This window comes from Eleutherodactylus coqui, chromosome 13 (genome assembly GCF_035609145.1).
Source record: "Eleutherodactylus coqui strain aEleCoq1 chromosome 13, aEleCoq1.hap1, whole genome shotgun sequence".
NCBI classification, from domain to species: domain Eukaryota; kingdom Metazoa; phylum Chordata; class Amphibia; order Anura; family Eleutherodactylidae; genus Eleutherodactylus; species Eleutherodactylus coqui.
This window is the reverse complement of record NC_089849.1, coordinates 118,512,676-118,539,946: the sequence shown is the minus strand read 5'-3', so window position 1 is coordinate 118,539,946 and position 27,271 is coordinate 118,512,676. Positions and strand designations below refer to the sequence as shown.

Here is a 27,271-nt window from a genome sequence, read left to right as displayed (position 1 = left end):
CATATTTAATGCACGATGTACATTACAAAGTGCATTAATATGGCCATACGGAAGTGTATAACCCCACTTGGTTTCGCGAGACCACCCCTTTAAGTTTAAAATCCATGGTTAGGCCGAGCAGCTGATAGCAGGGACTGCACGCTGTGATTATCCACTGGAGTGCTGATAACATTGTATTCAGCTGCAGTCCGTGGCAGAACAAAGGTGCTGTATGCAGATAACAGACCACCTGCTGTTATCTGCATACAGCTCAGGGAGGCTCATTTACATGCAAATGAAGCTAATAAGCTACTAATTGGCATTAGTGCCCGTTAGCAGCTTATGCAAAATGACCACTCAAACTGTCATTCTCAATATCTTTTGAACAAATTTTAAGTGATCATATTTGCGTGTAAATGGGGCTTTAGCCTCTTCTCTCATCAATTTGGAATTTAAGTTCCAACCTCATGGCCCAGGCTTCACAAGACAGAGTCCCCCAAATTTTAAGGGCTCACTATTTCCATCGTGCATGTTGTTCATATGCCTAACTATTGAAGTGTCAGCTCTCATTCTTACCGAGCTACAATGTTTAGAAATGCAGTCCTAAGCTCCCGCTCACGGCCTGAAGGTTGCAGGTTCAATCCTTGCTTGGTTCAGGTAGCCAGCTCAAGGTTGACTCAGCCTTCCATCCTTCTGAGGTTGGTAAAATGAGCACCCAGCTTGCTGGGGAGTAAAAATATGACGGGGTAAGGCAATGGCAAACCACCCCACAAAACAGTCTGCCAAGAAAACGTCACAATGTAACATCACCCGAGGAGTCAGTCATGACTCGGTGCTTGCACCAGGGGACTTTACCTTTACCTACCTTTCTCCACATAAATCTTCAGACAAGGGCTTTTTGACACATATACAACCCCTTTACTCCTACAGTATGCGTACTGTCTGATGGTGTATATCTTATTATCCACCGGGCGGGTAAATGTAGCAGATTTCATAACAAGACCAAAAAGTGCAGTTACTGCAGCATATCTCGTATGTTGGGACCTCTTCTGTAGGTGACACTGCGATGTTCTGTAATAACATGTTTAAAATGTGGATCAACAAGGAGAATGGGCCAGTATTCTCTCAAGATATTACATACTTGACTGGAATATCTGTCATAACTTCCAGCAGAAATTCTTCTGATGCTATGTGGTTTAAAAAGGCATGTTGCTCCCTATTTGTCAAATTTAAGAGAAGAGGGTATTCCACCATTATCCTTAAAAAGGCCTATAGAAGAGCGAAATCGGAGGACTTTGACAAATTCCTGTCTACTGACATGGATTCCTCCCTGCTGAAAGAAAAATAATTAGGTGCATTGGAACATATGATGGATGTATCCAGTGTTTGATTATCCTATTTAAAGTGTGAAGCAGTACTGTTTCGTGTTGCGTATATATCATACACCCCAACTTTATAGAAACATAAAGAGGGAAGATGATGGCAGTACGTTTGGCAATTTCTTTGCCAAGCCTGTCCTAACCATGTTGAATCCTGCCCTTGTCAGCAAATTACTCTCAGCCTGCTCCTTTAAGTAACATGAGTATGTTACAACTGCTGATCTTCAGTCTCAAGTTGCATAATTGCTCCCTTAATGTGCTGTCCAATGTGCGGAACACTGCATATTACTTGTCCTATTCTCATGTAAGACTTGCACAAGAATACTTGTGTCTTGCTTAAATTATAACCTGAGAGGCAGCCAAAGTTTTCTAATTCTTGTACTATTATATTTTTGGATTGCCAATCATTAAGAGTATATAATCTGCAAAGGATTTGACTTTTAGTTCTGATTCAGCCAATCGGATGCATGTGAATAAATCTGTCATCGCTAATCTCCAGTGATCCCACAGCAAATCCATGGGAAATCCACATAAGATGTGTGGATTTTGGTGCAGATAGCTTCTGCACTGCATATTACAGCCTGTGTGAGAGCACCCTTTTACAAGCTGTAACATATGAAAAGAAAATCAGCTTTCCCAATTTCTCTAAAATTCACCTGAACTAGACACTACTGACTACTTAATATTATGGTTAGTAATGAAGCTGGAACACAGGTCAACATGGATCGGTCAGGGGAATCTTTAATCTGTTAGTATCTAATCAATGCAATTTAAATCATCAGAATCAACCCAAGAGTGGACCCTGGATCATTAGCATTTCTTTTAAAGTGGAACTGCTGAACAGATAAGAAGAACTTCCAGAAATGTTGTCACTTGTGTCCACAACTGGAAAAACCAAACAATTACTCAATAGTCAGCCATGTGATCCTCAGAATCAGTATATTATAATTTATGATATCTCTCTGTAGTAAACCTCTGCTCTCAAATAAACTCACAAAATCATAGTGGGGTGAAAGACACTCATTGTCAAAAAAATCAAGCACCTAGAAGGAGTTGTCAGAATTGAATGGGGACTTTCTGCGTGGGATTGTAACATTGATCTAAGTAAGTAATTACAGTATCAGTGCAAAAGGATCATTTATTGTGAAAGGGAGGCCCTAGTACCCTGTGGTATCCCCTGTGGCTTGGATACAAGATGTGATACGGTGATACGGGTGGGCACGGAGGCTATAGTACCCTGTTGTACTGCCTTATATTTGAGTGGGCATGGAAGCTCTAATCCCCTGTTGCACGACCTCTAACTTGAATACAAGATGCGATAAGGGTGGGAATGGAGGCGCTAGTACCCTGTTGGGCCCCCTCTAGCTTGGATAGAAGATGTGATACGGGCAGGCATGAAGGCTCTATAACCCTGTTGCACCACCTCTAGCTTGGATGCAAGATGTGGTATGGGCAGGCATGAAGGCTCTAGTACCCTATTGTACCGCCTCTAGCTTGGATGCAAGATGTGATACGGGCAGGCATGAAGGCTCTAGTACCCTATTGTACCGCCTCTAGCTTGGATGCAAGATGTGATACGGGCAGGCATGAAGGCTCTAGTACCCTGTTGGGCCCCCTCTAGCTTGGATACAAGATGTGATACAGGCAGGCATGAAGGCTCTAGTACCCTGTTGTACCACCTCTAGCTTGGATATAAAGTGTCATACAAGAGGGCATGTAGGCTCTAATATCCTGTTGAGTCATCTCTAGCTTGGATACAATATGTGATATGGCCAGGCATGGAGACTCTAGTACCCTGCTGTACTGCCTCTAGCTTGAATATAAGATGTGATATGGGTGTGCATGGAGGTTCTAGTGCCCTGTTGGGCCGCCTCTAGATTGCATACAAGATGTGATATGGTAGGGCATGTAGACTCTAGTACCCTGTTGGGCCACTTCTTGCTTGGATACAAGATGTGATATGGGCAGGCATGGAGGCTCTAGTACCCTGTTGTACTGCCTTGTATTTGAGTGGGCATGGATGCTCTAATCCCCTGTTGTACGACCTCTAACTTGAATGCAAGATGCGATAAGGGTTGGAATGGAGGCTCTAGTACCCTGTTGGGCCCCCTCTAGCTTGGATACAAGATGTGATACAGGCAGGCATGAAGGCTCTAGTACCCTATTGTACCGCCTCTAGCTTGGATGCAAGATGTGATACGGGCAGGCATGAAGGCTCTAGTACCCTGTTGGGCCCCCTCTAGCTTGGATACAAGATGTGATATGGGCAGGCATGAAGGCTCTAGTACCCTGTTGTACCACCTCTAGCTTGGATATAAAATGTCATACGAGAGGGCATGTAGGCTCTAATATCCTGTTGGGTCATCTCTAACTTGGATACAATATGTGATACGGCCAGGCATGGAGACTCTAGTACCCTGCTGTACTGCCTCTAGCTTGAATATAAGATGTGATATGGGCGTGCATGGAGGTTCTAGTGCCCTGTTGGGCCGCCTCTAGATTGCATGCAAGATGTGATATGGTAGGGCATGTAGACTCTAGTACCCTGTTGGGCCACTTCTTGCTTGGATACAAGATGTGATACGGGCAGGCATGGAGGCTCTAGTACCCTGTTGTACCGCCTCTAGCTTGGATACAAAATGTGATATGGGCGGGTATGGAGGCATACAGGTTCTGTATGGTATTCTGCAGCATATCAGGCCACCTTTGCAGTAACTAGATCATGCAAACTCATAGCCTGTCGAAGTTGGCATCCCAGATGGTCCCATACATGTTCTATCTTCTATATATTTGTGAATGTATATGTTTGTGAATATATATGTTTGTTTGTTCAAGCATCGTGCACAAACTATACAACTGATTGACATGAAATTTTACACACAGTATAATCTCGAAGAAGGTTATAGGCTAAAAAAGTTCAGAAATGTTCTTGTCTTATCAACCTTATTTGCATTTTTTTGCCTTTGCTTTAATTTTAATGCCACAACCCCCAAATAGGCTTTCACCAGTGGATTCTACAGATTCAATTTAGTATTCCTGGTTATTTCCAACAAGTAATTTTCACTAGAAGAGGCAGACTGAGCATTGAAAATGTGTGTTTCGGGACTGCTTTTTAGCCCCAGTCTAACCCTCATGGCGGCCATCAATCATTGGCTCATTTTGTCCTTCCTAATTCCGCTTTGGATGTCCGTGCGGATAACAGTTTGCAAAAATGGTATGTCCCTAGACATATGCATGGAGCAAATTTATGAACACCGGCCCTCATTTATCAAAACTGTCTAACAGTAAATCAACAAACAGTAAAAAACTGTTTTTGGTGCCCATAGCAACCAATAGCGGCTTTCATTTTACCTCAGCACTAAGAGGATTAACTACTGTTTCCCATAGCAACCAATCACAGCACAGGTTTCATTTTACCTCAGCACTAAGAGGATTAAATACTGTCGCCCATAGCAACCAATCACAGCACAGCTTTTATTTTAGCTCAGCGGTATAATATATAGCAACCAATCATGGCACAGTTTTTATTTTACCTCAGCAGAATAACAAATGAAAGCTGAGCTATGATTGGTTGCTATTGGCAACAGAAAATGCCAAATTTTACTCAAATTGGACCAGAACTGGGGATTTGTATACAACACAAACAAACAGATTTTGTGTTTTAGATATAAGATGCCGAGCAAGTGCAGTACCTGTTTTAAACTAGAGCCTGACTCGAGAATCAACGCACTCGATAAGCCACCGCTCGACTAGCTGAGACGCCGGAGCAAATTAACGGCCAACTTTTAAAAAATCAACACAAGCGACAAGCGGCTGCTCAAATTGTAGAAACTGATGAAGCGAAACATGCCCGACATTCTTCAGACCGAGAGAGACACTCGATTTTGAGAAGAACAGCTTGGAAATTCTCAGAGAGGGAGGTTTTAGATACAATGCAAACGAGTTGGGAATGGAAAAAATATTTTTGTTTACGCTCCTAAAGGAAAAACCAGAAACATTGTGCATAAAAGGCCTTGCAGTAAAGTAATATAATAAAAATGTTAAATGTAAGGATCATTGAATTTGTCTATTTTAAGTTAATACATTAACATACCAATAATCAGCATAGGTGTCCTTCGACGTATTTATGCGTATGTGCTGATATTATCTTTTCTTACTTAAAATGTCACGTTTTATATTGCACTCGCTCTGTCTCGGGTACCCGGGCTAGTTGCCTATAAATCTGGCGAATGGGCAGCCACAAAGGTGTGACAATGTTGTGGGGCTTCCTGTGACCCCCTTGTGTGTGCGGCCGAGCATTATCCTGCTGCCTCTTGGAAGACGCCATGAAAGGACCACGTGTCTGCAGGATGTCCTGAACATATCGCTGAGCTGTCACTGTGCCTTGCACCACTACTAGAGGTGACCGACTGTCATATGCCATGGTCCCCCAGACCATCACACCAACAGGGGGCAGTTTGCCACTACACAGCAAAGGCAGGATCAAGGTGCCCATCCCTAGGTCTCCAGACACAAACACAGCCATCGTCAGCGCCCAAACTAAACCTCGATTCATCTCCACTTTGTAGCAGTCCAGTTTTGTCATTAATGACACCACTACAAATGGAGATGACAGTAGGTGGGTGTCAAAGGCAGTACATGCAATGGGCGCTGTGAGACCGAATGTCCTTCAGTCAAGCGCCTGAAACGGTTCCGACAGACACAAGGACCTGTAATGATGGTGCCACCTGTTTCTGGGTGGTGGACAACGAACCAGTTGGAGCTGTTTGTGCTTGTCGAATGATCAGCGTAGTTAATGTAACAAACCCCGGTAACTGCATATGGCAATGCTTACTTTGGTGCGGTGTCTTGCGCCAACTGATATAGGTGCAAGGATCCTCCTCCAGGCCACATCACATCCAGAGTCCCGTTTGACGTGAGTTAGCAACCTGCCCAGTGTGTGCACAATGAGAGGGGGAAAACAAAGTCAGAGCGGTTTCCAAAGCTAGCAGCTTGCCTCAATTGATGTGGAGGCTCTTTACTCTTTCATTCCCCATCTATTTGGTCTGCAAGGTCTCTTTTACATGGGACAATCATTGTTTAGACTCTCGCTGTATTGCAGAAATCTGAACCATGATTGTTTAGTATAAATAATTTGCTTATTGTTTGTCATTCAGTTTATGCACATATAAGGGTGAATGAGGGGTGCCCTGCCTCGCTCTTAAAGATACAGTGGCTTACAGTTGCTCTGGCATGCGACCAATGGTCACAGCATTAGGCCCTGTCCCCTCCCTGACCAGCAGCAGGGAAGGGATTAATGAGAAAATGCTGCTTGGGGGAGGTTATGTCCCCTCTATGATGCTGGCATTGATGTTTGTCTTGTCACCGTCCAGATGAAGCCCATTGGCATGGCTGGTGTGTGAAGGAGGTTCCTCTTATGTATAACCACATTTCTTTACTGCAAACAGGGGTACGAGTTCAGCCATCAGAAAAAAAAGGATTTAATTAATTTCGACATTTAATAGAGCCTCTAAGTGATTCAGGATATTCTAAGCCCAACACTGGGTCATCCTGATGATGGCCTAGATCTTAAAATGATGATAAAGGATTCCCCAAGAGCCACCTATACGAGAGAAAAGTTGGTGGGGGATTATATAGTCAATAGCCCCTTTCAGCCCCCACCTAAACAAAGTATATAGTTAACTGGTCAGCGCCCAGTGGGTTGCTTCTGTTGTAGCGGCTTTATAGCATGTGATCACATTTTAGTCCAGAAAGTTTTTTTAAGCAGTGTGACAACAAACGTTTATCCGATTTCAGATTTTTATCAACTGTTACTCCAAAGGGGTGATTCTTAAGAGGAGGCACGTCTGCTCTCTTAAATACGTAGGTAAGACAATGGGCAAATTTAGGAGGAGGGTTGGTGAGCATCTTAAAGGGGTTTTCCTACAACTTAAAACTACTTCATTACTACTCTTTCCTTACTGGTTACTGCTGACCAGGACATATGACTGCATTAGCCAATCACTGACCACAACAGTAACCTTCTACAGCCAGTGATTGGCTGCAGCAGTCACATGTTCTGGTCAAAAGCAACCAGGAAGAACAAAGTGGTAATGCAGCAATTTTAAAGTCATGGGAAAACCCTTTAATGATATTCAGAAAAATAGATTTTTGTATTTGATGATTGCCATTTAGTTGCAGTATAGATTCAGAAGGCTCTGGCTCCTGTTGTACTGGGTGTGTTAACTGATGTCATCAGTACTCTGGCTGCGACAAAGTCTGGAGGAGGAAATGAGTCCATATGAGTTGGTGTAAGACACCACGCCAAGATAATCACTATGATACAGTTACCGTGGGTTTATTACATTAACCACGCAGAAGCGCTGCCATAAGCAATCACCGGGGTCTAGTGCATCAACCATGTCTTATGGCCCATTTACTTATCCATTGGCTTCTGTCAAACTTACTCCCCTGATGAGCCAAATTGTTTAGTGAAACATATAGGGAATAGACAGTCACTTGTTCAACTATGGTCTGTTATAGGGATGGGGTTGCCCATTTCAGGACGAGACCTCTGTTACAACTCAGGGCCATGCAGTTGTTAGGACTTTATAAGGTCAGTGTTCTTGTACCGTCACTCCCTATTTATGTCCCTTTAACTCGAACCTCTCACTCTTGCCTCTAAGGCCTCATGTCCACGGGGAAAATCAGGCCCGCTACAGATTCTACATGGAGAATCCGTAGCGGGTCCCTCCTGCCCCGCGGACATGAGCGCTTAAAATAACAATTAATAAGAATTAACTTACCCACAGTGGGCCGGGCACGTCTTCTCTTCCTCACGGCCGGATCTTCTTTCTTCGGCCGGCGGATGTACTCAGCACGTTGGTGGCGTGCCGCGCGCATGTGCCAGGCACATCCGCCAAGCCAAAGCAAGAAGATCCGGCCGTGAGGAAGAGAAGACGTGCCCGGCCCGCTGCGGGTAAGTTATTCTTATTTTAGGTCTCCGGACAGCTTCCATAGGCTCCAATAGAAGCCTGCGGGAGCCATCCCCGCGGGAGACCCGCACGAAAATGGAGCATGTCGCGTTTTTTTACATGCTCCATTTTTTTTAAAAATTGACTTTTATTGACCATCCGGGGGTATTTATCTACCCACGGGTGGTCAATGCATCCCTATGGGGTGCGGATCCGCGGGCGGGAGAAGAGTTAAAATCTGCTGCGGATTTCAATTCTTCTTTTGCCCGTGGACATGAGGCCTAAGGCTTCTCCACAGCAGTACTTGTCTTCTGGAACACACTACCCCAAACCATCCGGGCAATCCCTGACACACAAAACTTCAAGCGTGCTCTAAAAACGCACCTCTTCAGGGGGGCATACCATATCTCCTAAACCAAACTCCTCTTTACGCTCCCTGATAACATGCTCCCTGTCCTACTGACTGGAATCTTTCCTAACCGTAACCAACCGTCCCCTGAAGTCATGCCGATTCAGGCACTATACGGCCTGACCATACAGACGTATAATGGTATACGGCCTGTATAGCATTCCACACTCTCCACCTCGCCATGCTATGCACATCTCCAGCCCCTTTAACTTTTGTATCACCCCATTATCTGTGCTATGTAAGCTTGTTGATGCCCCTCACCTCTTCTGTCTCCATCAGCTGATTACTACATGTAACCTGGTTTTGTTTCTATTCCCACTGTTTTGTAAGCGTTGCAATATATATTGGCTCTATATAAATAAAGATTATTATTATTATGTCCCTTTTGATGAATGACTAGAATTTATGGAATAGGATTTTGATGTCTCCATGTGAGGATATTGATAATATCATCCTTGGAAGTATACATGGTGACCCCCATCACACACATCAGTAGGACATTTCCATTATTCCTTGTCCTATTATTCCTATTGGTCCTGTTATTTTCTTACTAGATGTTTTGACTTATATAGCTGTGTAATATTGGCAGGTTCTGCCTGTAAGACATATGGATCTCATTTTAATGCATATTTATTAAAAGTCATGTTTTAGCATTTCTATTTATATTTCACCCAACTATGGTTTTCAGGCATCTGGAGACAACTTAACCTTCTGACCTCACTGTCATCATCTTTTACAGCTCCATAGTTTACTTCATAGAAAACAGTGGATCCGAAGAAACAGATGAACGACCAGGGACAATGTCACAACCTTCTACAAAACCTTTACAACCAAGAGCCACGACCACACCAATTGTACCAAAACCAATTGAAAATTTGAAGGAGTCATCTATGGACACCAGACAAACTATAAAAATTATGCCTAAACTTCAAAATTTGCCCATCAAGCCACTGAATGACTCAGTGATGTTACCGTATGGGGCAAAACCCCAGAAAGCATCAACTCCCAAATCCATAACACAGCCCACCAAAATGAGTCAAGAATCCACAACCTTTGATTACTTGGGGAACAAGTATGCAACCGATGAGACGCATGTAAATTCTGTAAGCAAATACATTTCGAAACGTCAATTTATAAATTATGTTTCCATTGAATGAACACTGCCCATTAGTGTTGGTAAAGGATCTGCCATGGTTGAAGAAATTAGCATACAAATAAGACGAGGGTGGTGCAGGAGGGGACGAATCATGGTACCGAGTTGGGATGGACGGGAGAGATAAGATGTCCCTGTTGCTACCTTCTCTCCTGTTTGATAGCTGGAGGTGGTTTATTCATGATTAAACTCCCCATAGGCTGTGCCTGGTAGTTGCCCTCTACTTTTGTTTTGCCGTAACTTATGTATTTTTTTTTATTGCCATGTGTTCGTTTCTCTGTTAATAATATTTTACATTACTTTTATGGGAGTACACAATTTGTCTTATTTTTTTTGGCGCTACTCGTTAGATAATTGCCATGCATGTAGCACCCTACTTGTTGCTTAGTCCATCGTTATATGTCTGGTGCCTGCCATTCTTTTGTTTTTTTCCAACTGATGGCTTGTGCTGTTATTTTTTTCCTCATTCTGGCACCGAAAAGGCTAATAATTGTTTAGGGTTGACAATTCATTCTGAAAAAGAGGGCGAGTATGTAGGTTCACAACCACCATGGTCAAAGACCCATCCTCAGTAGACCTCTTCCACTCTCAAAGTGGCCCATAAAACCCTTAGCAGTTGTAGAACCTGTCTTCATGATAATATGCTCTTGAATACTAGGCCTTGTGTTCCTGTGGGGGCACCTGCTTGTCTACATGACCACTTAATATTTAAAACCCAGCTACACCTCTGAAAAACATTGGTCAGTTATCCAATGTAAAATGTATCATTTTTGTAGTCAATTTTCATTATTTTTTTAAACTCTGAAAACCATCAGCAAGCTGTTGATAGATGTGTTTTCTTATTTGTCAGTGATTAGTACTCATTTACACCTCCGTACCCTTGAAGACAGGCTTATTAGCCCAGTGCTAGCATTCTTAATATTTATCAAGTTCCGCTGCAATAAGACAGTTAATTTCATAAAGGAATAGAACCTCTGATGCAGATGTGTGACGATCAGGTCCTCCATAGAGAGAAACAGTCTTGATAATTGCTCTCAACACCAGCCAAAACATGTGGGCCAGCAAGGGACCTTCTCTAGGATATATGAAAATAACTTATCTAAACTAGATCACTCCTTTAATTTAAAATGCTCGCAGCATGCTCAATTTTGCTGCGGAATCCACACAGAAGGCCTTCATTGAAGTTAATGGAGGCGTCCGACCTGCAGCCTACACGCAATTAACATTGCATATGAAATACAGGTACCCACGTCATTGCCAAGCGACGGTGCAAGAAATACATATAATGCAGAAAAAAAAAAAACTGTACTACACATGACCAACTGGCAGCCTCCATGGTGATCCGCAGTACAGTTAATGGATGTACGCAGGGTCACCATCCGGACTCACAACTGGAATCTGCTGTGGGCTTCCCACGCGCAGAATCCGACCAGTTCGTGTGAGCCCGGTCTAAGAAACCAGTGACAGAATAGTAGGTCCTTACGTGAGTGGGGATTCTATATTTTTCACTTAACCAAAACTTTGAAGAAACTTTAGAAAACCTGTAGATATGGTCAATGTGCTCTTCATATCTCCATAGAAATGTCCAAATGGCACCCGAGATAAGCTCCGGAGTAAAGAATTCCATGATATGTTTTTGGAAAAGATACCTGTTTTGCAGTGGAAGAAACATGCCCAAAAGTCAGAATATGAAAGACTTAAGAAATACAAAGGAGCTCATGGCTGGATGGAAGTGACCTGGGATAGTAAGTTGCTTGCTTATATTAACCTGCATGTTCTTTGGGTACAGTAATATGGTCTTGGAGAGAACTCATAATATAAGATGGTTTGAAATGGAAATCACACTATTAATATTCTCAATGCATTTAGATCTATGGATGGTTTAATTCCGCAAATGCAGAGAACCTTTGAAAACAATCACAACTGGTTATTCAAGACCAATTGTTTGACCATCTGATGACCCAGATGTATGTTCAGGGGCATACATAAAACTCATAGAGCCCATATCAAAATTAGCAAAATTCTGAATCCTCCCCCCCATCAAACAAAAATTCTATTAGAAGTAGCATATCTAATATGACAGACTTAGATACTATGTGTCTCCCCTGTCCTTTGACAGCAGCATAAGTCTAACTTACATTCTAACCAGTCCAAATGCTGCTGTTTCAGTAAGTGCTCCTCCTCCTGCTTCCTGCTGTCACTGTAGTACTGTCGAAGAGATGGGGAAGAGGCAGCCTGACAGCAGAGTCTGGTCCAGCCAGAATGTAAGTGAGACTCGTGCTTACGGCCAGATATTCCAGGAAATGAGGAGGAGAGTCAGCAGTGAGACAGGGTCAAGCCACATGGCCCCAGCCCCTTTTGTCCCACAGGTCTGCTTGCTTTGGCGGCATGTTACTGAGTATGTTCATAAAAACAGACCAACCAAATGATAAACTATGTGGCAAACAGAATGAACATCCCATTCCAACATGAGCGTTAGTATGGAATTACCTACCTAATACTTTTCTATATCTACTTCTCCAGTTATTAATGAAACGCTGAATCTACTGAACTCCACGGGTAATGCCTACATGTTTGACACCTGGAGAGGTCTCTCACCTTGTATTCGGTGTGCTGTGGTGGGCAATGGTGGCATTTTAAATGGATCCAGAATGGGACAAGAGATTGATTCACATGATTATGTCTTTAGGTAAAAAGCTTCACTTGAAAATCCACCCATGAAGACTATGATTGAAGCCCATTGCTCATCTTTTATTTATTGACTTAACTTGCAGGGTGAATGGCGCCATTATTGAGGGTTTTGAGAAAGATGTGGGAAATCGAACCTCATTCTTTTTATTCTCAACAAATACATTGATGAATTCCTTAGCTGCATATTGGTTAAATGGATTCAAGTCGGTTCCCCGTACCCCGGTAATGAAAAAAATATACATACTGGTTAGCATTGTTACCTAAAGTTTGGCTACATGCAACTAAAACACACCCTGAAAGAGTGAAATACAGCACCCTAGCTGGCAAATGTGAGTTCACATCCATGCATCTCACAAATACTAATGAGTGAATGATGTATGAAACGCTGGTCTTGGTCGCCCCTCCTTCACCAAACCACTGCCCAACGGTCAACCAGACTATAAAACCTTGGGAGGTGGGATAAAGCAAGTTTCCCTCTATATGTGATCCTTAATTGCACTACTGGTTTTATAAGAGAGCTGACAGAACAGACTGGCATAACTTTGGCACTAAATTTACATTGCAGTGGTCCAACATCTATGCGACAAAGGGGCAATGTTGCCTCAGTTAGAGTAATCCTGCATTTCAACATTCTCCACCTTGGTAGCATAACGAAGTTGAGGGCTACTATGAGACTAGTACTATGGGGAGTATGGTGAGTAAAGGTGTAACTATAGGAAGTGTAGAAGTTGAAGCCACAGTTGGTGCAGGTGCCCAATGACAACTCTATCACATAACATGGTAGAATGATATTTGATAATTGGGAGGAGAGCAGACACCTCATGTTGATACCTCCCTGTTACAATGGGCTCGACCTATGTGGTCAGAGTATTTAAGTGTGTGACTTTGTCTGAAAACTTCCATCACAGATTACTGAGATTGCCATATGGACCCATCTGTCTTCTCCTATCTCCAATTGAAGGCATGATTTGATTTTCCACCTCAGACAGCAGACTGCTAGAAGAGTACCTGGGGCAATTCAATGGTTGAAATGACTGTTGGTCATTTTATTAAAGATGACCATTCTAGTTGCAGGTCCTCTTTAATTTTTAGGAGACACACTGAGCAATACTGATACATGGTGTTATACCTAGTAAAGGGCCTCAGGATGTGGAACATGACACAAAAATTCTTGTGCTTTTGGATCCTGTAAATTAGATTGTAAACTTAAATTGTGTCACTGTCTATAAACCTTTATCTCCACAGGAAACCCGCTACATCCTCCTACCGGATCATGACAGAGACTATTTAATGGTTCAAGCAGCCCTCACCAACACCATCATTAGTCAGGGCAGAGACAAGGGCACAGAGTAAGTCTCTTCAATTATCTTCATGTTGTAGCTGTTCTGGGATTGTCACCTTGCTTTTAGGCCAAACCAGGTTTTAGCAGTATCTCTGCCTTTCCTGGGTCTGAGAGGTGTGGTGTTGGGTGAGTGATATCAGTTCTCACCTGTCTCCAGTTGCCCTACCCTATATAGTCTAACTTAGATCTATCTTCAGTGCTGGTCAATTTTCGTAGCATCCCTGGATCACTAGGTGCACAGCCTGTTCTGGAGCTCCTGGTCTTTTCTGTAGAGTGTTGCTAAAGGTAAGCGACACTGGTGTTTTATCTTTTGCAGTTTGTATTACATTCAGGGTTCCCTGGTAGGGATAGCTTAGTGGCCAAGGTTTGAGTGCAGGTCCACTCTTTATCACAGCAACTGGCCTGCTAATTAGGTAGTTGGTAAGGGGTAAGGGGATAGATTTTTCCTTTTGGTTTTGTCATGTTAGTTATGCACAGTGGACTTACTTGTAGGATATCCTGTACCCAGGAGTCTAGACAAGGCTATGTCTCTAGCTATTAAAGTTGGGAGATAGATCAGGGAGAGGCATCAGGAACATTCCATAGCTTTTGGCTTCTTACCTGCTGATGTGGAGGAGCCCATGCAGCTGGGGTCATTGGCTGGCAGGGCTAGGAGTGGGAGGAAGGAGCAGTTTAAAGGTCTATGTTTTGTCTGTAATCGCACAGGTCGTATGGCTCAGTTTTGTCCCCATTGTAATTCTCAGCTGAAAAACTAGATGGCCTGGAGGTTAGAGGGAAGGTCCCTCTAAGCCAGTAATGACGAACCTTTTAGAGATCCAGTGCCCAAACTGTCAGCCAAAACCCACTTATTTATTAGACAGTTCCAACATATCAGGAGGTGAGGCTTATCACAACATACGATTTTAACCTCTGTCATTAAAAATAAATGACAGGGTCGTTTCAAAATAGTTTTTTTCCTAGCTGGAGTACCATTGGGGATTTCATACTGTGCGGTGCTCCCCTCACTTCCTCCATAGGCTTTCCACTTCCCAGCTTCTGGTTCTGAGCAGCCTGTAGTGCCCTCACCTGACCAGCAGTGCCACACCTGACCAGGCCGCTATGAACCTGAAGCCAGGGAGCACTGAAAGTGGGAAGCCTTTGGAGGAGGTGAGGGGGAGCACTGCATAGTATGAATTCAGCTGTGGATATGCAACTGATTTCTTGTCAAAATCTATAGCAATAGTGCGGATTTTGACTGTATTTTTGATGCGGAAATTGCTCAGCATTTCTACCATGTGTAAACATACCCTGATTCACCTTTTGGGTATGTTGCCACCTGCACACTGGCCTTAGTAGTAATCGTGTCCCCCACAGTGGCCTCAGTAGTAATCGTGTCCCCCACAGTGGCCTCAGTGGTAATCGTGTCCCCCACAGTGGCCTCAGTAGTAATCGTGTTTCCCGCAGTGGCCTCAGTAGTAATCGTGTTTCACACAGTGGCCTCAGTAGTAATCGTGTCCCTCACAGTGGCCTCAGTAGTAATCGTGTCCCTCACAGTGGCCTCAGTAGTAATCTTGTCCCCCACAGTGGCCTCAGTAGTAATCGTGTCCCCCACAGTGGCCTCAGTAGTAATCGTGTCCCCCACAGTGGCCTCAGTAGTAATCGTGTCCCCCACAGTGACCTCAGTAGTAATCGTGTCCCCCACAGTATTATTCAAATAAAGTAGGCAAGGTTCAGGTGTAAAAGCTTTTTGCATCCATCAGGATGCCTCTTTTATTCCTCATAATCATGCAAACAGTTGCAACGTTTCGACCCTATGTCCTGGTCTTTTTCAAGCTGATACAAAATGCAGGTGTGTGGTGTACCTTGGCATGTTGTTTCTAGGATCGTATACATACCGCCCGTCTGACTCCATTGCTCGGCGTCAGAAGGCTACCTCTGCGCATGTGCTAAAATCAATCCCCACTGAAAGATACGTCCATCCCACACATGCACGAGATCCATCGGTCTCATGTTACTACGACGTCACCCCGTGACGTCCATCACCCATGCTGCACTCCGGCAACTCTGCATACATATAACCTTCTTGCACATGTGCGAGAAGAGGGAAGTACTCGCGTTGCTGCAGTCATCAGTCCGCGTCATCTGCTACTAACGCTACGTCTATCTATCTATCTCCTATCTCATATCCTTCTATCTCATATCCTTCTATCTCATATCCTTCTATGTTTTTAGATAGATAGATATGAGATAGATATGCCACCCTATAGATAGATAGATATGAGACAGATAGATAGATAGGAGATAGATAGATAGGAGACAGATAGATGGTATATAGATAGACAGACCGAAGGATATGAGATAGAAGGATATGAGATAGATAGATATGAGACAGACAGACAGACAGACAGATAGATAGATAGATAGATAGATAGATAGATAGATAGATAGATAGATAGATATGAATTAGGAGACAGATAGATAGAAAAATAGATAGGAGATAGATAGGAGACAGATAGATATATAGATAAAGAGATAGATATTAGATGGATAGATAGATAAAGAGATAGAAGGATAGGAGACTGATAGATAGATAGATATGAAAAAAATAAATAGATAGATAGGAGACAGATAGAAAGATAGAGAGATAGATAAATGATAGATAGTTAAAGAGATAGATATGAATTAGGAGACAGATAGATAGATGTGAGATAGGCCGCCTGCACACGGGCGGGTCGGATCCGGCAGCGAGAATTCTTGCCGCGGGACCCGACCCGAGAGCCTGCAGAGAGCAGCGCGTACTCTCCCGTGCCTGGCGGCCCCAGCTCTTTCATGTGCCGGCTGCGGCGCAGCCGGCGCATGCGCAGACCGGAGCCGGCGGCCGGGTGAGTGCATGCCCTGCACAAAAATAGGACATGTCGCGGTTTGTTTGCCGCGCGAGATTTCGCGCGGCCAAACCGCGGCCGTCTGCATAGGAGTGCGTATTGTCATGCACTCCTATGCAAACTTTCAGTGGCGGAAATCCCGCCGCGGGATTTCTGCCCGTGTGCAGGCGGCCATAGATAGATAGATAGGAGACAGATAGATATATAGTATATAGAGAGATAGGAGATAGATATGAGATAGATAGATATATAGAGAATATGAGATAGATAGATGGATAGATATGAGATAAAAGGATATGAGATAATAGATAGATAGATAGATAGATAGATAGATAGATAGATAGATAGATAGATAGGAGACAGATAGATAGACAGATAAAGAGATAGATATGAGATAGATAGATAGATAGATAGATAGATAAAGAGATAGATATGAGATAGGAGACAGACAGATAGATAGATAGAGAGATAGATGGGAGACAGATAGATAGACAGATAAAGAGATAGATATGAGATAGATAGATAGATAGATAGATAGATAGATAGATAGATAAAGAGATAGATATGAGATAGGAGACAGACAGATAGATAGATAGAGAGATAGAGAGATAAATAGATATGAGATAGATAAATAGATAGGAGACAGACAGATAGATAGTATATAGATAGATAGGAGATAGATAGATAGATATGAGATAGATAGATGGATAGATATGAGATAAAAAAATATGAGATAAGAGATAGATAGATAGATAGATAGATAGATATGAGATAGGAGATAGAGAGTAACATACCGTTATTAACATAGTTCGTTAGGCTGAATGAAGACAATGTCCATCTAGTCCAGCCTGTCTATTCTCCTGTGTTGATCCAGAGGAAGGCAAAAAACCCCAAGGGCAGAAGCCAGATATCCCTTTTGGGGAAAAAATTTCTTCCCGACTCCCTAATGGCAATCAGACTGTTCCCTGGATCAACCCCTAACAGTTCCTACCTGCCTGTATACCCGGATTAACAATTATTAACCTAAGATTTATAAGTTATAACCTATAATGTCCTTCCTCTCCAGAAAGACATCAAGTCCCCTTTTAAACTCCTCTATGGATTTTGCCATCACCACTTCCTCCGGCAGAGAGTTCCACAGTCTAACTGCTCTTACAGTAAAGAATCCCCTTCTATGTTGGTCATGAAACCTGCTTTCCTCTAATCGTAACGGATGTCCTCTTGTTACCGTCGCGGTCCTGGGTGTAAACAGATCATGGGAGAGATCCTTGTATTGTCCCCTCATGTATTTATACATAGTTATTTGGTCGCCTCTTAGCCGTCTTTTTTCTAGAGTAAATAATCCCCATTTTTTATAACCTCTCTGGGTATTCCAGTCCCTTCATTCCATGTATTAGTTTAGTTGCTCTTCTTTGAACCCCCTCCAATACTGTAACATCTTTCCTAGATAGAGATAAATAGATATGAGATAAATAGATAGATAGATGTGAAATAGATAGATAGATAGGAGACAGATAGATATGAGATAGATAGATGGATAGATATGAGATAAAAGGATATGAGATAAGAGACTGATAGATAGATAGATAGATAGATAGATAGATAGATATGGAGATAGATAGATAGGAGATAGACAGATGGGAGAGAGAGATAGATAAAGAGATAGATATAAGATAGATAGATATGAGATAGATAGATAGATAGATAGATAGATAGATAGATAGGAGATAGATAGATAGATATGAGATAGATAGATATGAGATAGATAGGAGATAGATAGATAGATATGAGATAGATAGATAGATAGATAGATAGATAGATAGATGGATAGATATGAGATAAAAGGATATGAGATAAGAGACAGATAGATAGATAGAGGGATAAATAGTATGAGATAAATAGATATGAGATAGATAGCGAGATAGATAGATAGGAGATAGATAGATAGGAGATAGATATACAGATAGATAGATATGAGATAGATAGATAGATAGATAGATAGATAAATAGATAGGAGACCGATAGAGAGAGAGATAGATAGATATGAGATAGATAGATATATAGGAGATAGATAGACAGAAGATAGAGAGATAGATATGAGATAGATAGATAGAGAGAGATATGAGATAGATAAAAAGATAGATAGGAGATAGATAGGAGATAGATAGAGAGATAGATAGATGGATAGATATGAGATAAAAGGATATGAGATAAGAGACAGATAGATAGAGAGATAAATAGATATGGGATAAATAGATATGAGATAGATAGATAAAGAGATAAATAGATAGGAGATAGATAGGAGACCGATAGATAGAGAGATAGATAAGAGATAGATAGGAGATAGACAGACAGAAGATAGAGAGATAGATATGAGATAGATAAATAGATAGGATATAGACAGATGGATGGATAGATAGATAAATATGAGATAGATAGACAAATATGAGATAGCTAAAAAGATAGATAGGAGTCAGATAGATACATAGATAGATAGGATAGGAGATAGATAGATAGATAGATAGATAGATAGATAGATAGATAGATAGGGGAGAGATAGATATGAGATAGGAGAAAGATAGATAGATAGATAGGAGACAGATAGATATGAGATAGATAGATAGATGGATATATATGAGATAAAAGGATATGAGATAAGAGACAGATAGATAGATAGATAGATAGATAGATAGATAGATAGATAGATAGATAGATAGATAGATAGATAGATAGATAGGGGAGAGATAGATATGAGATAGGAGAAAGATAGATAGATAGATAGATAGATAGGAGACAGATAGATATGAGATAGATAGATAGATGGATAGATATGAGATAAAAGGATATGAGATAAGAGACAGATAGATAGATAGATAGATAGATAGATAGATAGATAGATAGATAGATATGGTGATAGATAGATAGGAGATAGACAGATGGGAGAGATAGATAGATATAAGATAGATAAATATGAGATAGATAGATAGATATATAGGAGAGAGATAGACAGAAGATAGAGAGATAGATAAATAGATAGAGAGATATGAGATAGATAAAAAGATAGATATGAGATAGATAGGAGACAGATAGATAGATAGTATATAGATAGATGGAAGATAGATAGATAGACAGATAAATAGATATGAGATAAATAGATATGAGATAGATAGATAGGAGATAGATAGATATACAGATAGATAGGAGATAGACAGGCGATAGACAGATGGGAGACAGATAGATAGATAGATAGATAGATAGATAGGAGACCGATAGATAGAGAGATAGATAAGAGATAGATAGGAGATAGACAGAAGATAGAGAGATAGATATGAGATAGAAGGATAGATAAAAAGAAGGATTTCGGTTGTGCCTCAAACCAGTCATCCATAGCAGCCATGGCATCAGAAATGGTATGAAATTTAGTCCCCTTGAGGTGTTTCTTTAGGTTTGGAAACAGATGATAGTCAGAGGGAGCTAGGTCTGGTGAATAAGGTGGGTGGCCAACCAGTTGGAAGCCTAGCTCCACCAGTCTTGCCGTGGTCGCTTGTGTAGTGTAAGCGGAGGCATTGTCTTGCAGGAACAAGATTCCTTTGGACAGCTTGCCACGCCTTTTGGCCTTCAGAGCTGCCTTCAATTGGTCCAAAAGTTCAATGTAATACCTTGCGTTGATGGTGGAACCAATTTGAAGGTAGTCCACCAGCAGCGCGCCCTGCTTATCCCAGAACACAGACGCCATCACCTTAGTGGCTGATTTTTGCACCCTGGACTTCTTTGGGGGAGGAGAGCCACTGTGCCTCCACTCTTTTGACTGCTCCTTGGTTTCAGGATCATACAAATAAATCCAGGTCTCATCCATAGTAACCAGTCGATCCAGGAAGTTATCAGTCCGGACACACTGACAAATGGACCGGGAAGTTTTCACTCGCATGCTTTTCTGATCTGTTGTCAAACATTTGGGGACCCACTTTGCAGATAGCTTCTTCATGTTCAAATGTTCATGGATAATGACACAAACACGTTCACGATAAATCCCCATGATGTCTGCTATTCCTTTAGCTGAAATTGGCCGATTCTCCAGTATGAGGCTGTGCACAGCATCGACGATCTTCGAAACAACAACCTCTCTCGGTCGTCCAGGACGTTCCTCATCATTGGTGCAGAAGTGGCCCGTTTTAAATTTGGCAACCCAGTTCATAACTGTAGAATATGAAGAGCATTGATCCCCCAATGTCTGCGACATATCACAATGAATATCCTTCGCAGACTTTCCTTGCAAAAACAATAATTTTATCACTCCTCTGTTCTCATTTGCTGTGAATATCGCCTTAGACTCCGCCATTTTGTTTTCCCGCGTGCCTAGATCACTGTTGCCATAAGCTACAAACACAGCATTTTGAAAACATATATTAGACACATAAGGCTTTCATGTGATGTAACATTTGTTACCATAGAAACAAAAAAAGAACACAAAGCCAAAGACTTATCAGCAGCCCCTCGTACATCAGGATGTGGTCAAATGTTTAGGCTTAGAGATGAATTCTTTAGATTTTCCTATTCCTGTGTCCGCCATTGATGCCTCTCCGTTACCTCAGAGAAGTCTGAGGTTCTGTGTGCCAAATGTTTTTTTGAAGATTGGGTTATTCCATACAGAGATGATTACATTATATGTCAAGGAATCTCTTCCTACACAAGTTGTTTTGGGGTTGCCTTTGTTATGCTTCATAACCTTGTAGTAGATTGGGTGAAGGGGGATATCACTAAATGGAGCTCTTCTTGTCTGTCTTGTTGCATTTCTGTTAATGTAGCTTCTATTCAGGTGAAAAAGATACCTGAATTTATTACTGATTTCACGGGTGTGTTTTCCCTCTGAGCCAAGGAGACAGTGGGGTAGAGAAAGGCTTTGCCACGGGGCTCTACCATCTCCTCCCCTCAGGGTAGCTCGGGACCCAACCACGTTACTGCTGGGGGTCACAGGGGTAGTAACCGGGGGTTACCTTGAGTCTGATTGTCACTCATAATGCCACTTTTCTGTCCTCTGCAGTGGATCATCCAGATGAAATAAAGTAGTCCACACACAATTAAGTTTCTGAACCAGAACCGGGAACGGTTGGTTCTGTCAGTTTACAGCAAGTGCTTGAACGTAAACTACAGCATACAGTCCTGATACAGTTACAACAAGCCAAAGTGGTGTTAAAGGGAGGATTCCCAGGGTGTACAGACAATCCACAGTCCAAGTTATCTGTGTAATTTCCCCTCCCAGCAAACTCTCTCTCTCTCTCTACAAGTCAACACTCACTCTCATTTTCTCCTCTTCTCGCTTGGCAGCGGGTTGTTTCACTCCCAGCGCTCATCAGAAGCGCTGAGGATTCTTAGGTTGGTTAAGCCCAGGCTGAGCACAATGAAGTCGCTCGGCTTCCTCCATTACTTCACAAACTGACCAACTTGTCCGGTGTGTGGGTGTCAGGCTCTCCCAACTTTGACTCCTAGACTGCCTTGCGTTGCATTCTTGCAAACACATATATCTATCACGATCACATAACTACAAATGACACATACAAAACCGTACATTTTTCAGACAAGACAGGACATACCAGACATTAACCCTCTCAGTCCTGCAGCTATCCAATACACCTAAATCAAATGTATGCCACAAATAGGACAATGGCATGAGACAGACATAGAACATTATGGAGGGGCCCCACTAACTCTGGGCCACTACAGAGTTAGAGGAGCAAGTCCGTAAAGTTCAGGATTTAGCCCTGTTAAAGCTTCTTGCTGGAAAGCGTTTCGTTCCAGTTCATCTAAGGTTACAGGTGCTGGCTGAGATTCATAGTTCCGTATTGGCCAGGCATCCGGGAATTAATACCTGTAAGCTACTGTCAAGAACATTTTGGTGTCTGTCATTACGATGGGATGCATTCAGTTTTGTTTTGTCGTGTGAGGTGTGTGCCAGAACTAAGTCACCTCACAATCCGCCGGCTGGGAAGTTATTACCTCTGCCAATACCTATGAAACCTTGGACTCATTCGTCCATGGACTTAATTATGGATTTGACACCTTCTGAAGGTAACACTGTCGTCTGGGTGGTAGTGGATCGTTTTAGCAAAATGTGCAAATTTGTGGCACTTCCTGGTTTGCCGAATGCTAAAATGTTGGCCAGATTGTTTATTTCCCATACCGTTAGATTACATCGATTACTAGAGAATATTGTCTCTGATCATGGGGTACAATTAGTTTCCAGCTTTTGGTGAATAGTCTGCTCTTGTTTGGACGTTCAGCTCTCGTTTTCCTCGGCATACTATCCAGAGACCAACAGGCAAACTGAGAGATGTAATCACCATCTGGAATTATATTTATGCTGTTACATCTCAGAAAACCAGGAGGACTGGTTGGGGTTCTTACAACTCGCTGAATTTGCTTTAAATAGTAGATCGCTGGAGTCTACGGTGACGTCGCATTAATTTCGTAATTACGGATTCCACCCATGTTTTGGCCCCTTTCCCAAGCATGTTTCACATGTATCAGGAGCTAATAAGTTCTGTTCTTATGTCAAGGCAGGATGGGCTGAGGTTCAGGGAAATCTACAGCGTTCAGTTCGGCATTCAGTTGGGTAGCAGATAGTCATTGTTCTGAGGGGGCGGTATTCTGTGTTGGAGACTTGGTTTGATTGTCTACCAGAAATACTAGACTCAGGCAACTGTCCTTTAAACTAGACCCGCGATTTATCGTTCCTTTTAAAATCATTTAGAAGATTAGTGCGGTCGCTTTTCAGTTAGAAATTCCCAGTGCAACGAAAATTACCAATGTTTTTCACAAATCTCTGCTTAAAAGATTCATCAATTCTGGTAATGGATCACCACCTCCAGCTCCTGTTTTAGTGTACGGGGAGGTGCAGTTTGTGATAAGTTGCATAATAGACTCTTGTTGGGTCCGGAATTCATTACAGTTCTTTATGCATTAGTACAGTTTTGGTCCAGAAGAGATCGTGGGTTCCGGCCATCGATGTTCATGCGAATCGTCTGGTAAACCATGTTCACAGATTGTGCTTCTTTGCGTTTATTTACCCTTCAGGGCTTATTTAGACAGGGGTATATCAGTTGAGTTTTCACGCCTGGCCGATATACGCTGCCCCTCTCTGCAAGGCGAGAAGGTGGGATGGGAACTAGTGAATTGAGCTCCCGCCCCCTCTCTGCCCCTCGCTACTGTTTGCAATGGAGGGCTGGGATGGGGGCAGAGCTAAGTTCTGCCCATCCCACCCCTCCCATTGCAAACAGTGGTGAGGGGCGAAGAGAGGGTGGAAAGGCGGCGGAAGCTCAATGCACTAGCTCCCGGCCCGCCTCCTCCCTTTCCAGAGAGGGGCAGTGTCTATCGGCCGGGTGAGAAAACCCGACCGATATACGCCCATCTAAATAAGCCCTCAGGTCCAGCCAATAGACTTCAGCAAAGGCCGTTACACTCCCCCTCCCCCCAGGGGGTCTCTGATGTCCTACAGCCCCTCTGGAGTCAGGGGGAGGACTAGCAAATGTTTATATTAGTAGATAAGCACAGGAATTGGCTCTTCACGAACCAATAGTTCTCCACCCATCTGTTTTCTCCCTCGTCTGTGTTAAACATGAAACCATATTCTCCGAAGATCGTATTCATAAATTGGGTTCCAATTTACTGTTAAGAAACTGGTGGTGGCAGCTGTATGCATATTGTATAGCTCTAGAGTGGGTTAGAATGAATCAGGTGGATGATTTAAGCTTTTGCTTCGCATGCGTGCAGGAGCCCAGGAAAGCTGGGTACAAATCAGCCTATATTCTAACGACTGACAGCTTGCAATACTGCAAAGTGATCGAGGACAGAGGAGAGATCGATATCTATTGTCCCTTCTATTCTCACTAGACTCCTGTCTAGTGTGGGACAAGTTAGTTTGCAGTGCAGGGCCAGGTGGATTACTGTAGACTTGTGGCCATAGGTGATAGTCACTTGTCTGGTGTCTCAGAGAGTTGGGTACCAGTTACTCCACAATCTAGAAAGCCTTCACACCTTGCCTCACCTTGCTGTACGTGACACATGGAGGTCTTATAGGTTCGGGTTCCACCTATCATGACTTTGTTATAACCAATGATTAATATATAAAACCTCCTATATTTTCTATACATAGGCCTTCTCTTTATTTTGGCAAGAACCTGACAACTGAAAATTTCAAGATTCTGCACCCTGACTTTATGCGATACTTGAGAAACAGGTGGGTTCTTTACACTCAAAACACTTTTCTGACAAGCTACATTATATGACATTGAGTATGTATATAATAAGCCCATGCCAGGACCGTGACTGCTATATATACATACATGTATGTACATCCCCGCTCTGGAACATTATTCAGTAGAATTAGGAATGAGAGTTATAATGCAAAGGCTTCAGCCATTTCGACTCGGTAGATGCAATGGCGATGAGTGGGTGTGAGGCGTGGTGTATACATAATGTATACACATGAGGGCAAAGTTATTTTAATAGTAAACTGCTCCACATCAGGCTAACAAATTTGAACAATTTATTAAACAGCATGTATGTGAATTTGCTGTTTTCAGTGATAATTCGGGCAATAATTGCCCCATGTAATGGTGCATATACTGTGCTATATTGCGTCTGGAGAACCCCTAAAGACAAGTGGTTCAGACTTGATATCAGGGGCATCATATTACACCCGTACGTAAAGGGCTGAAATGCCGTACAACTACTCTACAGGTCAATAACCTATTACTCTACTAGAACACCCTCAGTGCGTCCTGGTAAAATTCACCAAGTCTAAGGCCCAATGTCCACGTGCGCATTTTATTTAGAAAATCCGTGTGTGGCCCCCCGCATGGGAGATCCGTGTGTCTTGCTGCCCATAGGGATGTATTAGCATCCATAGGGCAGCTAAAAGCATGCGGATGGGATTTCTTCCCGGCGTGCGGGTCGCAGGCATGGGAAGAAATCGCAGCATACTCCAATTTCCTGCGGGTCTGCTGCACGGACGACTCCCGCGGCTTCTATGGAAGCCGTCTGTATCCGCGGCACACCCGCAGCTGAATTTCTGCTCTGCCGTGGGAATTTTAAAAAGAAGTGCATGGCACATGCGCGCAACACGCTGCCGGCATGCCGAGCACATCTATTGGCATGAAGAAGGAAGATCCGGCCGCGACGGAGGGGAGATACGCAGCATCCGGGCCGGTAAGTTTGAAAGATTTTCTGGCCTCATGTCTGCGGGAAAGGAGAGATCCGCTGCAGGATTCAGCATGGAGAATGCGCGCAGGCCCGAATTTCCCCGTGGACATGAGGCCTAACATGAGGACTCCATTAGAATGGGAAAGAATGTGCAGTCTTTATCTTTTTTTTCCGCCCTAATAATACACAATTGAATGTGACACCCTTAGCCCTGATAAGAGATGTATTAGTACGGAAACATAATAGCGTTCTTTATTCCTTTATTGCGTAACATGAATAATAAACGTGGATTACTCAACATGACTCAACACCACGGAATAGATCAAACAGATCCTTATTGACACATTATATGACACTCCCCTCTCCATGGTTCTTTAGCAACCAGAATTCTTATATTCAATTCCTGCTACAGACAAGGAACATTTACACTGTTCTTAGGTGTACGCTGAGCATTTCCATCTCGGGATTCTGTTAGAGTAGCCGAAAACGGCATTCCAAAAGAACCCTGAATCGAACCATTGACTTTAATTAAGCCAACGGAGACCATAGGTGCGAGCTTTAGTCTCAATTTAACATGCTTTCTGTCTTTTTGGAGGACACAATATGGTAGTTGACTGTCAATGAGTCAGTTTGAAGTCCAGTTTAAATACCATTTTCAGCTATTCGCACTCCAGGATGGAAAAGCTCAGAGTAGACTAAAATGCAATCTGAATCCAGCCTGATATAGAAGGGGCTTCCAAATATTATACTGATTTATTAAAATGGGTTTTGAAGGACCAAACTATCAATGACCTATCCTAAGGACATCAATCATCAATAGTTCGGTTGGGATTTCCCACCAAACTAATCGCCGGGGCCCTTGCTCTAGTGTATTCAGCAGATGTAATGATGGAAGCACACCGTACAAACAATTTTGTGACCTGGAATGGTACAGTAAGCACTGGTCTAATTTAGGGTCCTTTTTAGATGAGCCCATTTATAGTTTGAACGTCACCACTAGCTCATTTGCTCGCGCAGCCTGTGTTTACATCAGATACATCGTTGGCTCTTTCAAAAGAGAAATGTATAGTCTTTCACATTTACTGTATTAGCAAATGAGAAGAACTGAATGAGCGCCATTTATAGTTACTTTATAACACCTGAAGTCTGCTGCAGAAGCAGTATTTCCTGCCATAGTCGTTTGGGAGGGGTTGAATTAGGGGAGATAGTCATGGGGATTGTTTCTAGGAGAAAGCTGGAGTTAGAGAAGGGGGAAAAGGGAAATTTATTTGAGTCTCCCATAACCAAGAGAAGACATTTTGATGGG

At 42.7% G+C, this 27,271-nt stretch overlaps 1 protein-coding gene across 2 annotated transcripts in view; it reads left to right on the top strand.

Moving 5' to 3' along the window:
* LOC136588055 (alpha-N-acetylgalactosaminide alpha-2,6-sialyltransferase 2-like) overlaps positions 1-27,271 on the top strand; it is a 62,445-nt gene that overhangs the window by 21,814 nt on the left and 13,360 nt on the right. The window contains exons 2-7 of one of the 2 annotated variants that reach the window (XM_066586952.1): positions 9,460-9,823; positions 11,453-11,618; positions 12,397-12,562; positions 12,648-12,786; positions 13,810-13,913; positions 24,917-25,000. In XM_066586952.1, the coding sequence (XP_066443049.1) occupies positions 9,460-9,823; positions 11,453-11,618; positions 12,397-12,562; positions 12,648-12,786; positions 13,810-13,913; positions 24,917-25,000 (1,023 nt within the window). The remainder of the gene's footprint in view (positions 1-9,459; positions 9,824-11,452; positions 11,619-12,396; positions 12,563-12,647; positions 12,787-13,809; positions 13,914-24,916; positions 25,001-27,271) is intronic. The other variant, XM_066586953.1, reaches the window with a different exon arrangement.